The sequence below is a fragment of the Cuculus canorus genome, chromosome 8 (assembly GCF_017976375.1).
Source record: "Cuculus canorus isolate bCucCan1 chromosome 8, bCucCan1.pri, whole genome shotgun sequence".
In the NCBI taxonomy this organism is placed as follows: domain Eukaryota; kingdom Metazoa; phylum Chordata; class Aves; order Cuculiformes; family Cuculidae; genus Cuculus; species Cuculus canorus.
In genome coordinates, this window is record NC_071408.1 from 12,884,872 (window position 1) to 12,898,633 (window position 13,762).

General features: G+C 40.4%; 1 protein-coding gene across 6 annotated transcripts in view; it reads right to left on the reverse strand.

The window, feature by feature from the left end:
• Positions 1-13,762, reverse strand: part of TEDC1 (tubulin epsilon and delta complex 1) — a 103,141-nt gene that overhangs the window by 60,724 nt on the left and 28,655 nt on the right. For all 6 annotated transcript variants that reach the window (XM_054072536.1, XM_054072537.1, XM_054072535.1 and 3 more), the window contains one exon: positions 7,513-7,611. In XM_054072536.1, the coding sequence (XP_053928511.1) occupies positions 7,513-7,611 (99 nt within the window). The remainder of the gene's footprint in view (positions 1-7,512; positions 7,612-13,762) is intronic.

Here is a 13,762-nt window from a genome sequence, read left to right on the forward strand (position 1 = left end):
AACTAGATGATCTTTAAGGTCCCTTCCAACCCAAGCTATTCTATGATCCTGTGAGATGCTATGGGGAACTTGATAATCCAAAGGCAGAGAAGTATTGCAGATCAATAGGAGAAAGCTCCACTGCCTCAGCAGCAGGTGCTGTCTCCCCCTCCACACACACCTGACTGGCTTGGAACACCCACACCCTCCTGAAGGAGCTTCTGCGCACGCACAGCAAGACCACCCCATACATGCTAACGGGGCACAAACTGGCCTTATAAAAGAACTTGCAAGGAGGCACTTGGCACGCTCACTATCCCGATCGGATCAGACTGGATCACGCGGCCTGGAAGAAGCAGCTGCTGGAGAGACCACGTGTTCCCGAGAAAATGCTGTGGCTCATTGGAGTGGTGACCCCCTTATTCCCCTCCTCTCTCTATTCTCCCCTCCTCTCACTTATTTTACTGTGTTTCCTCTCTCCGTTTAATGGCACTTGTGGTGTGTGTGTTGGATTAAATTCAAGTTGCTGTTTTTGTGACCTTGGTATCAGATCATAATCTGAACAGACTGAACTCTGAGTTTTGCAGCTTCAGGAAGTTGCTCCCTTGGCCCTGCACATGAGTATCTAGATAATTATTTTGGCTGTGCCCAAAATAAACCCTGCATTTGATTTCACCCTTAAGAGACTTGTCGGCCTCTGGATATCAAACGAACCTCCTTCTTCGACTGTGCACGCTGGAGAAGGCCCGAACACTAGTAGTGTACTTAAGCAGTGGGGTTTAACAACCTCTCTGTCCACATTCAACCCCTCCTGCCAAAGCCTCTCTTCAGTGCCTCACTCATTTTCTTTTTACCCAGACTGTATGAATTATTTCACATCAGAGCCACCTTGACTCCCCACTACCATCACAAAGGTCTCTTGTCCAGGGGTGTCTTCCTGCTCCTGACTTCACTGAACAAGAGCCAGAGCAGGCAGGCTTTCCACTGTCCACTGTACTCCTTTCCTGTTCAGAGTCCCGCTTCACTCCCCGCCTGCAGCTCCTAACACAGTCCATGTTCCCTATATTCTTCAATGAAAAAAGTTAGAATGACTTAGTAAACACAAGTTAAAGACAGCAAGAGAGGAAACCCCGAATACTTTAAAAGGACAAAGCATTTGCTATTTTTACTCAAAGTGCTGTGGCAAGCACAATTATGCAAACTCAAAAAGCTTGTTATAATTGATCTTTTCAAAACATGTGTGTCTATGGGTCTAACACGCAATCCATTGGTGAACCCTGAAATTTATTAAAAGTCAGAAGCTCTAGAACTTCCTCTCATTTCATCATTAAAGAACTTATTTAAGATTAATCCAGCACCAATCATCAATAAAAAAACAAATTTGCATAAAAACAGGTAAAAATTTTGATGCATTGGATTAGAAAAAACTGTACCTTAAAAGAAGTCCTGTAAAAGGAAAAGAAAAGAGTGTTCTTGTTCAGAATCTATTAGTGTACTTCTTCAATTCAACCACACCAGAGCCCAAAGATTCTAGTCATCTGAAGCCCTATGAGCAGATTCAGTACATTGTCAGAAGTCACTACTGATAAAACTAAGTTTATCCTGGTAGCATATAGAATAAGTCTAAAATCTCACTGTGCTTACATCCTTCAGGGCTTGGCTGTCTCTTCTGTCCTATTGCTCCAAGAACCTTGTCACACACCTTTTTATTCCTTTGAGGAAGATTGTTCTCCAACTTTCCCATCTCATTCACAGCAACCTGGTTCTTTCCCCACATTTCCCCATACTTCAGACAGAATATGCACAGGAAAAAAATTCAAAACAAAAATCCCCACATTTTCACTAGCACTCACAAGTCCCAATGTTTTTTATGCAGGATCCACTTAAGAAATTTCAAATATTTTTTTCCTTTCAAGAAACTGAAACACAATGACAAACAGGCAAAGCTGTCCTTAATTAGAACAGCAGTTACAACAAGAAATACTGGTCCTGTTCCAGGATAGAAATGACAGAACTATGGCTTTTACCAAGGGAATGAAGCAATGAACATAAAAAAAGCTGAGGGCCAGATGAAACAGAATTAGTTGCCAGAGCATCACAGAAGATAATGAATCTATGACAATTTGTACAAGCAAAGGCAGCTTGTCCTTGAAGCTCAAGGTCATTTTTCTTGAAAAGAACATTTTTTTTTCTGGAATTTGCATGCAGTACAAGCCTTTGCTTCCTGAATCAATCTTCTACATGGCAGACCACAGACTATAGCATGAATGTGATTTTTTTTTCGCACTGGTACCTACACTCCAAGAAATGCGTTGGTTCAACTCCTTCTTGTACAAAAAATGAAGGACATCAAAAAATATAGATGATCCTCTAACAGGCACTTTGAAATGAACATAAGGCTGCATATTCTTCACCCCTGCCACACAAGACCATAACAGTGTCGATTATAGAAACACTACATACCAGGACAGGTCTGTGTCAAATCAGAAAGGTGACAGAGTGTCAAGCTTAGCAGCAGTGTCAAGCTTAGAATGTTTACCTTCATTTAGTGCCTGCCTGCTGAGTCTGCCACCACCAGGAATGTTCCATGAAGTCTCAACAACCAGTAGAAGGACAACAAATATAGCCCAGCACAAAGCAGCTGGAATTATCCTGCCATAGTTATTCCATTTTTATCCAAGGCGGTCAGCAATTTGGGATCCATTTCTGGAGATAACTCAATTATTCAGTAAGCATGAATAGCTCATATTAGATAAGACTTCACTTCTGATGCTCTGCCTTCACATACATTCCAGGAGGTGCCATCAATCAGACAGAAAAGCGCCAAAAACTCTCACATGGTCTTTGTACACTGGATATACTGGTTGATCTCACCATTTACCATGTCTATGCAGATAAAATACTTCAGCAGATCAGGATGGCTTTATGCAAAAAGTACACAAGACCACATGTGGATGCATGTAATGCAAACTGAAGACTGAGATTTCAAGCAAAGTAACTAGTAAATGCACACTTAACATTTCTGAAAATTGAAAGCTTATGAATTCCTAATGCTCCCAACCTGAATGTACTTTTTCTGAAAAGAACAGAAGCTCTTTAGAGCTCCACATGGATTCAAAACATAGGCTATTAGTCATAGAGAATAAACCTATTGTGTCACCCATCTATAACAGCCATCTGGGACAGATGCCACAAGATTCATGGTCCACAATCAACTTGTCTTACAACTTGATCATTTACCCCTTGAGTGTCCCAATAAGAAATTATGGAGTACAATCTACAAATACCATACATCGGATTCCTTCCCTGACACATGAACAGTCCACAAAGCAGATCAACACTACGTCCATACTATCATATCCCATCACACCTAGTCCCTGCTGCTTGGAGAGCTAAAGTTCTCCTGAATTTTTTATGAGCACAGCATTGACCATACCTAATGTACGTAAAGTCAGAAAGACAATTTGTTTGCTCCTATTTACTTGCTACCAAGGACCTTAGCTCCTTAAGCCAACTAAATTCCCTTTAAAACATGTTTATAGACAATAAGTAAATATATTTTTCATAAAATTCTGAAACAAAATTATTTGCTATTCACACCCAAGTTCCATGAATTTCTCCGATGTCCATCTGGCAGACAGCTGTGTTGTTTATTTGCTGTCACATTCAGCAAATTGATCTACTTGCATTTGAAGGTGTTATCTTTACTCATTACAATTTCAGTGATCACTCCAGCACCACCAGCATTGTACCAATGACCTGAGTCCTGATTTGTAATCTCTGCTAATCACAAAACCTGCAAGACTGAATTCCACATACAAAGTAGTATATGAAAAGACAGAAGAAAGTGAAGGACTAGGCTGCTTTGCTTCAGAGTTTATTGATCTCTATATGGTAACAATTTTATGAGAAAGTTAATTTAATAAGACTCTTAAGCGCAACATACATTTTTTTGAGCTCAAGGTAAAACATCAGAACCGGAAACACTGCAATGGAGAGCTAAGGGAAATGAGCTTCATAGACAATAACGGGATTGTATTATGCTCACAATGATGAAAACCAACCCAATCAGTTGCATGTCCTCAAAGTTGCAAGAGGAATGTGACCACATACTCAAGGACAGACCACACTACCCTGTAAAGTCTGGGGCAGATCTTGCTTAACCTCAACGGCTCCATAACCATCATCACAGAGGTGCTTCTGCTGAGAAAATGACCACTGGTGTATATCTCACGCAACACTGTGCAAGCCAGGGAGTGCTCAAAAGGACATGACAGCATCTCAGGAAAGAAAAGATACACGTCACGAGCTAACATAAGCATGCATGTGTACTTCAACTGGAAATCAAACACCAGCTGAAATAACGCCACCTCCCATTCACAGACACCCCGGGCAGCACAGGAACTAAACAGATCCATGACCTGTGACTCACAGCCACACATACATATAACTACAGCCAAGGAAAACTGCAGCAAGAGTTGGAATTTCAATGATGCCTCACTAGAAAAAAAACATAATTAAAAATATTACACCTGGAAAAATTCCAGCTCTATCAATCTCACAAAGACATTTATGGTGATAAAAGAATAATAACGTAGGGAAAATTCCTGTACATAAAAGCACTACAAGAGTTTTATAGTCAGAAATCCAAGGGAAGAACATTTTTTTTAGGTTCGTGTCCAAATTCTATAGAAAAGGAGTAGCATAACTTCTCCATTTCATAAATTCAAGTTTAACTCACAGCTATCTGTATCCCATCATACTTTTCCTGTCAGAATAAACATTTCTTGTTTTATTACAGGTAAAGCAACTTACCTCACAGGGTATTTTTGATGAAAATGAACTCTAGGCTTCAGTAAAAAGAGCCCAATATACTTTCTGTGATAGCTTATTTTTGACACTTCAATCTAGTTTGCATTTCCATCCTTTAAAGTATGCCCTACTTAAGAAGGGATTCCTAACACGACCCACCAACAAGGATGCATGACAGTAAAACATATCGATACACTTGCTCTTCTTATTAATCCATGCAGCAGGTTGCTATCTGAGGTAACATTAACACAAATGTCACATTACTTAGAAAGAAAAAATAATTTCACAGTTTATGGAAAAAACATTCAGCAGAATGCTGCCATCTGCACTGATATTTGAAAACCAAACTATTCAAATATGCATAATTTACTTAATCTTATCAAGATGTTTGAAAATTAGAGGCTTTTTATTACATTTTGGAAAAAACATCACTTTGCATACCAAGTATTATATCCATATGGAACAATGAAACTTGGAACAACATTGCCTTTTAAGTCCATGCCACCTTGTTATATCAAGCTCTTCATGCACACTGTGCCTACAACTTTTGGAAGCTGCTTTTGGTAAATAAAGGTAATGGGCAACAAAAACTACAAGGATTGCTCAAATGATGACAAGAAGAATTTTAGGTCTCTCAAAAATACACATACTGAAGTGTTGTGATGATTTCCTTCAGTCTTCCTTGTCGATTTTAAAAACAGGCACAAGAGAGCAGCTTAGAGGAATCCCTTCTTTTGAATAGGTTCAAGAGTTTCAAGAGGTTAAGAATTTCACAGCTGATTATGCTGACAAACACTTCTAGTTTTGGACCAGTACAAGCAGTAAGTGACATAAGAAAATAATTTCCAACACTCGTGCGTTGGAGCTGGAGCCTTTTTGGGATGGCATCTGTTGGAGCCCAGAAACTGGAGATGGAGACTGGGGCCACTCACACTTTGATTGAAGGAAACATCTTCTGCCATTCTGCCTCTGTCCCTCTCCATGATTACCTGCGTTTTAAAGACGTGTCCCATGTTTCATGTATTTGCTGTTTAAGCCTGGCAAAGGTGGAATGAAGGCTTCATTCAATTTTATCCTGAGCATCTGTTGAATAGCACACCTGGAGCAGACATCCAGGAAAGGGAGCAGCATGCAAGAAAACTCCTGGAACAATTCATTAACAGTGCCATCAAAACCAAATAGGCTTTATTACAGTATGACTATGCTTTACTGTAACAGATCAGTGATGTATCCAGGGCAAGGCTTTGGGGAAAAAAAAGGAGTTGCAAAGTTCTCCTACGAAGCCTGGAAATTTCTATTACCAGCCCAGAAGACCTTTCTGGATGTTTGCTAAGCTCTGGAAGCCTATAAAGTATAGGCTTCAGAGGACTCTGCTGCTGTGTGTTCTGAGCTACTGAGCGAAACACAGGAGGGGGACCGTGAAACAGAAATGAAACAGAAATCTCATGCTGACTTAACCATTTGCTCTAAAAAATCAACAATTTTGCAGGAAAATGTTCTAAACAGCTGAACCTTATCAAGAGGCTGGATGGGAACAGCTCATCCAAAGAATGCTCAATAATTAAAGATTAATGTGGACTTGACTCTAAGGGTTTGAACATAAGACTATCTCCCACCTTCAAATCTACTTTTCTGAATTACTCTGTGTATGGTATTTACAATGTCCACTTCTGTTCTTAAGGTAGCAGCACAAAGAATATCTTCTTTGAGTAAACACATTTGAGCAGACTGCAGAAATTTGCCAAATATTGATTTCATTAAGGCTAAGCTTAACATTTCAGTCTGTTTAAGTTTCACATAGAATGAACTTTTAAAAATTGAGTTGTAAAACAAATCTATTATAGTGTATTAAAAGAAGTGAATTCTGCTACTTAAATAATAGACTGAAAGATTTATGAGAATTGAATATTTGAGAGCAGCAGAAATATATGCTTAAGGGTAAAAGAGTACACTAGAAAAAAATGATGTTGTCCTAGAAGGTTCTGTCTGATCACATAAGGAAACACATTTTCTACTGTGAGGATGGCTGAGCATGGAGGTCACCCAGAGAAGCTGTGGTGCTTCCATCCTCGCAGATATTCAAAACCCATCTGGACATGGTCATTGGCGGCCTGCTCTTAGATGACTTATGCTTGAACAGGGGCTTGGACCAGGTGACCTCTAGAGGTTCCTTTCAACCTTTACCATTCTGCACTTCTAAAATATTTCTCAAAATAAAGCACCCTACTACCATCCAAAAGGTAGCTGACTTGCATAATTTCTGGAACTAATGAATGCTAGCATCAGATGCGCTTTGGCTGTCCTGGAGAGATAAATCAGGTATGTTCTCACTGACAACTTGCTCAGGCAAGGTCACAGGCCAACATGCTACCTGGCTGGCCCAGATGTGGTTCCTCGTAGTATACAACAGCAGTAGGCCAACTGATCTAGAATGATTTAGTCTAGAAACCTTTACCTCAGCGGCACTTTCAGTCATGCCTCTCCCCATGCCCTGTTTAGTAGATTTTACAAAACTTGGCCTAATACCTTTGTGTCTATGTTCTATCAAACTGAAACAAACTCGGTGAATACAAGTTATAACTGAGGAAACTGACAAGTCAATATTTCAGCCCATATTTCTGTTGGAAACCAAGTTAAAAACATGTTACACAGGGTATAGTCATCCGCTAAACAACATTTGTGTAAAGCATACTAAGCATGGAAGAATTACAGAAGTATTACCTGCTTGTAGTTCTCCGGGTGTCTAACAAGATCTGTTTCTGTGACAGAAAAATGTCCAAGGATCTGGTCCATATGAGACCCACTAGTGGATGAATGGATCTGGAATAGATTAAATTAAAGGTACTTGTAAGTACGACAACCAGATCATTAACATCATCAGCTACCCCTAACAGCTACATGCACAGGAAAGCTGATGTGAACAAGCCCACTCCCAATGGACAAGTACAACTGTTTAATAACTACTACCACACCAATACAACAGATCTTTCTAAAGCAGCCTGCAGGAGATTATGATCATGCACCACAATTGTCTTACAAAATGGCCCACCTGGTGTTGCTACCAGAAATACATGCAGGAATTGTACTGCTGTCCTACAGCAAAACTAAGAGACTTCTCCCTTCATCCTGTCTTAAAGTCTTTTTCCTTACATTACATATGCACTTGTGCATAGCACAAAAGGGAAAATCACATACACAGATAGCAGAAGTCGCCACAGAGGTAAAGGAAACCCTCTATATCATTTTTATTTCTTCTGTTAAAGCAGAAATTGCCACCTAGTTACAGTGAGTTTCTCTTTTGCTGCTATAAATTGTCTTTCACTTACTGGGACCTTGTCCCAGTTGCACTGGTGACGGTATCATCAATTATTTGACGAAGAAGCTTCCCAAAGTTAGTCAAGGGAACAATAAAAAGCAATTCCTCCTATTCAGAGCTGATCCCTTTGTTACTGTAATAATTGCAGCTGCCAAACAAGATAGCAGTGCTCATTTGTCAGACCATCGCTCGTATTTCATTAATATTTCTGCCAGAAGACAGAGAATGTTTCTTGCTTTTCTTCCTTTATTCTAATATAAACTTTATCATACACTTGGGTATTGACAACTATTTTAAAATTGACAGGCACTGGGTAATTATCAACCCTTCCCTGAAATTTCAGAAAATTTTAGTATTCCTCTTCCAAAACTCCTTCTGGTGACAACCATCTGTCACATGTGCAGAGCTATGCAAGTTTAAAAATAAAAGAGCACATCCCCACATGATGTTCTTCCTACTTGCCACTCCTCTCCCTGCGGCATTCTTGCATAACTCTGGCTGCCAAACATTTGGGCCTACAAGCACCAGGGATGAATTTCAGCTCCTCTTCAAAAGCACGCTGTGCAGCATCACTAGCTAAAGCCCAAAACAAATACTCTAAAGCTGTATAAACAGAGGAATGAGGGATTCTCCTGAGACCAGATTAGATGGGTACTGAAATAATCCAGTACTTGTAACTGAAATAATCCAATATTCGTGTTTTTACAATCTATAATTGATAGCCACAATACACTGAAGCTGAAAGAAGGGGGAAAGAGTACCAAGGTAAAAGCAGGAGGTGAGAGGGTAAGTGACAGAGCACGTGTAGCTGTTACCGCATGGCATGAGAATGGACTGAGGAGGAGGCAGGTCTAATTTAACCTTACACCAATCTTTGCATGAACAGGCACAGCCCCCGACTCAGAATAACTTCTAAGGTGTTTCCAGTACCAGTTCCTAAGCACCTTTGAGTTCAGACACCCTGCAGAAAAGGAGCTTGATTCATCTAAGATAAGGTGAAAAGGGGGCTCGTTCATATCTCACACATGCTTGCACCAGAGGAAAAACTTCTACTGCCTTAAAGAGAGCGCTATTGAGATCTAATGGCAAATTCACCTTAGGAAAAAAACCAAAGATTTTCAAACCAAATATCACATGACAGAAAAGGTATAATTAACCAATGTAGTAATTTACAGAATAACATGGTAGATTTGTCATGCTAAGACAAAGATTGCAGTTTATCTCGTTCATAGATTACTGACAATGAGGAAATCATTCAGCACCAGTCTCTGCTTTCTTTTATTCAGAGCTGAAGACTTTGCTCTTGTCCCTTTACTCTTTTACTACAACATCAGATACATAGATATATCCAATCTAATCCACTGTAATACATCTTATTTTATATTGTTTCTATTTAAGAAGGCACAAGAAACCACTGTGTTCACAGGAGGTATTGCCAGTGCTGTTCTGCATTCCTACAGACAGAATATTGATGTGCGAAAGCAGACAAGGGGGGCTGGGAGTGTTCGTTAGAGCTTGGCGTTGTTCGCCTTGAAGACCTTGAAAGCTGATAATGAAGGAGCCAGCTAGCAGCAGTTTATTGATAAGTAGGCATTGGAATGCAGAAAACTGGCTGCATTTGGTTCAGGAGTTTGAAAACAGCCAGAGGAGACTGCGTCTGCACAAAGATCAAAAAGAAATATATTCATCCCGAGGAAGACTTCCTACTTCATCCCTAAGACCCCGGCCCACGACCACCAGGAGGCACTATGCAGGTGCAACACTGGAGTGAACTTTCCAGATCTAATTATAATACAAATCAGGGATAGGGTATGAATATGGAGTAGGCGCTTATGCCTGTGCATGTCTTTACACTATAAGTAGCTGCTTATTAAGCTATACAGTGTGCAAACTAGGAGGAGAACCCCCTTGCACCCCAGCGCTGGAAATAAACATACCTGCTTTATAACTCATTTTGGGTTATAGGGTTTGATTCCGCAAAACAATATAACTCTTGCTCTTACAGTTTCCAAGCCTATTACAACCACTATTGTCATTTTACCATGACCCAATATTGTCAATGTTAAACTCTTCTTCTATCATCAAGACTTCCATTTAATATAATTTTATTTCTACTAACTTAAATCCATAGCCCAGAGTCAGATTTTGACCTGCTTAACAAAATTCACCTCTGAACTCAAACTAACCTTCCCCATTTCAGGCGCAATTTCTGTCCCGGCCTTTAGCGGAGGGAGGACAGCTGAAAATACCCACAGGAAAACCAGCAGCTTTGCAGAAACTCTCTTGGTTCTGTTATTTTTTTTTCACATGCTGGTTGTGGCACAGATCATTGAACAGATGCAAAAATCAACACCAGTTTTAAACTACACAGGTTCCTTCCTGTTTTTCTGAAGCTATGCAAGGCTTCTCATTCACATTTTTTAAGGCAAAGTGGAAACACAAAACCTAACTAAACACAGCTGTTCTCCCCTATGAATTCATGAGGGATCAAACACCATGCAGACAGATATTCCTCTGGCCCTTGACGGAGAGAGGAAAAAACAGAACAGAAGGGAACAAGAGGCATGCCTTAACACAGTAATTACCCTTCACACTTCCATATATTTGAAGGTGTATCAGGTAAATATGTACCACTGAGAATTTCAAGGGAATTATGATGGTGTTATTATATTACACTTTCAAAGCAGGCCAAGCTGTCCATGTCGAGAAGCCAGTATAACGTTATTCAACAGCTCCTAGCCTCAGGCTGCAAAATTCCTCAGCCACAGAGAGGTTGAGATTTCCCTGAGGAAGTCTTCCTCCTACAGCAGGACGTGTGTGTCTGTAAGCTTCAATATGCCTTCTGGGAATTGAAGGCACTGAAAAGCAGCTTATCAGAAGAGCTACCAAAGAGGCACAGCCTGTCAGACCACCTAACGAGCCATTCCCAACACAGGACTGGCTGTAGCTCCAGGGAGGCTTCCTTCTTCAGTAACCTACACTGGTTACTGCAGACTTCATACCATCAACCTGAAGAGGCTGCAGGCAACACAGAGTCAATAGGGTCTCCAGCAATCAGTTTCAGTTATCATTTGCACCCCTTAGAGAAAGAACATCCATTTATTTTTATCCATTTCTTGCTGAACTTTCCCTCCTACTTCTCCCTTACCCTTTCTTCAGGCACTACAGTACTATGTCTTCAAGATATGAGTCATTACTTCTAACCTGAAAGTACACCTCCCTGACCACCCAATCGATTCAGATTTTTTTTCACAAAATCAGAGATGGAAAAGACCTTTGGAGGTCTTTAGTCCTGCCTCCTGCTCTAACAAGGACTACTGCCAGCATCACTTTGTGGCTTTGCATATGTGAGCCTTGGAAAACTCCAAGGATGGAGACCATTCATGTCTCTGGTGACCTGGTCCAATGCTGCCCATCACCTCAGATTTTTTTTTTCTGATATGCCCGAACCTTCCAGGGTATAATCAGTGGCCCCTTCCCCTTAGTCTTCTGGTACTGCAGAGAAGACCATGGATCCATACCTATAACCAGTCACCAAACAGCTGAAGCATCTACTAGGTGCTCTGTCGCTCAATCTGCTCCCCACTAGAGCAAACAAGTCCAACTCCCTCAACCTCTTCCCGGTGGTGATGCCCAAGTTTGCTAGTTCTTGACTATCTTGGTAGCCTCTTGCTCTTCTATGTACAATTCTTACTTCCAGTAGGTAATATCCATACTTAAAAAATATAGAGCGGAAAACCACTCATCTCCTGAATAATAACATCGTTTCCGACTGTGATCTGTTTTTTCCAGAAAGCCCCAAATACAGAATATGTTATTTCAGAGCCTATGTGAGTCACAGAATGAAATCCATGCAAGCGTCACCACTACTTGGCAAAAACTATAGCACGTGATCAGAAGTAAATAAGACTGTTCCACAGCTGAGATATGAAACCTGTTAAGTTATTAAACAGAGTAAATAAAAGCCATAATTAGAATTTTGTAGAGAAAGCCCTCTGCAAATCTATCAGCATAATTAATAAACACTCATTAGCCTTTTGCGTACTGTGTGGCTTGCATGAGAAAAGCAGCAGCTCATATAGAGGTCACATGGGGTCAGTTCAATCTTCTAACATATTGCAGACTAGCTTAAAAGTTTTAAAATTAATGCAGTAGCACATCCAAAATTTCTCTATAGAGAGTCAGGAAATATCTGTTACTGTTTATACAGCTAGTATGTTATATTTTGTGTTACCATAACAGTTAACATTAGTGTGGCACTGTAATGAAGTCCCTTCCAAAGTCACTTTCACCTTTCAATTTTCCTGCTTTAAATTCAGACTAAAATACAAATCAGAGCACTGCGCTTCATTATAGCTCTGAACAGAACTCCCACAGTTGAACACAGATATTTGAGCACACATATCATCGTGTGATCACCTATGCAGGAGCTGGGCTTCAGTCTATACTCCTATGTACACATATGAGATGGCAGCCCTCCGCGTACACTGCAGAACAGTCTGATGGTAAGAATCATCACCAGCACCACTTATGGCTTTCACCTTAGTCCAATGATGACCATTGGAGAAGGCCGAAATGGTAGCCGCATGAAGAGAAAAACATTCTCCCTCCTGCTTATTATTCCAGATTCTGGAAATCGTGACAGCTAAGCAAGCTGTCTTTTATATTTATCTGACTGTAACAGTCCTAACTTAGCAAATTTTTTTTCCTTGGGAAATAAAAAGTCCAAGTTTATTTCAAAGTACATTGCCCACAGGAGGTCATCATCTCCCCTGTCAACAAGTTTAGCATGCTGCTGAATCAGCACATCTCTTTATCATTTCAGTGCGTAATCCGGACCACTGAGAATATCTCTGTTTGTACTTGAGGCCTTGGGTTTGACCCGCTCTTAATTCTTCCTTGGCCCCATTAACTGCAAGGTGAGACATTGAAGTTGCCTAATGATTTGTTACTGCCAAGTACTATATAAATCAGAGCACTGATGGTGAGTTATGAGATACAAGCCTCACCTCCTATAAAAATCAGCATACCTTAAACAGAGGTAGCTTATCAAGGGAAGAAGATGCCAATAATTTCATTTGATGTTTTTATCACTAAGTGACCTTTCCCAATAGCAATCCTGTCTGTAATTTCAGTGCAAAAGCCAAGGACTGCACCTGCACTTACAGTGAATTGCTGTCTTCATTCCCAGATCAGGCAAGCACATTTGCAGTGGGCAGCGAGAAGCAAAAGGCTGTTTTCGATGCTGCACACACAGGACCTTACCTTTCATCAGACATCTTCCCTAGCAATCCATTCAGGTAAAGAACAAAATGTAATCTCATTATAGTTTTCAGCATTGCTCTGTCAGACACAGGATTAAAGCCAAGGAAGGCATCTCCATTCAAAACCCCCTTGTTCCAATTCTGACAGCTTTCTGATAAATGGTGTTCTTCAAGGAGAAATTTCTCAAAACTGTTCTTAGTCTCAAAAAGGTTTTCTGTCAAGGTTCTGGGTACAACACTAACTAGTTTTATATAAGTTACCTGAAGACATATGATTGGAGAAAGCGAACTCTTACTTTAGGAAAGTCTTCCTTAGGGAAGAACTTTTAGGACTATCTTTAGAAGCATTTGTTTTCAATTTTGTCTCTGCAGCCACCATGATCGTCAGCTT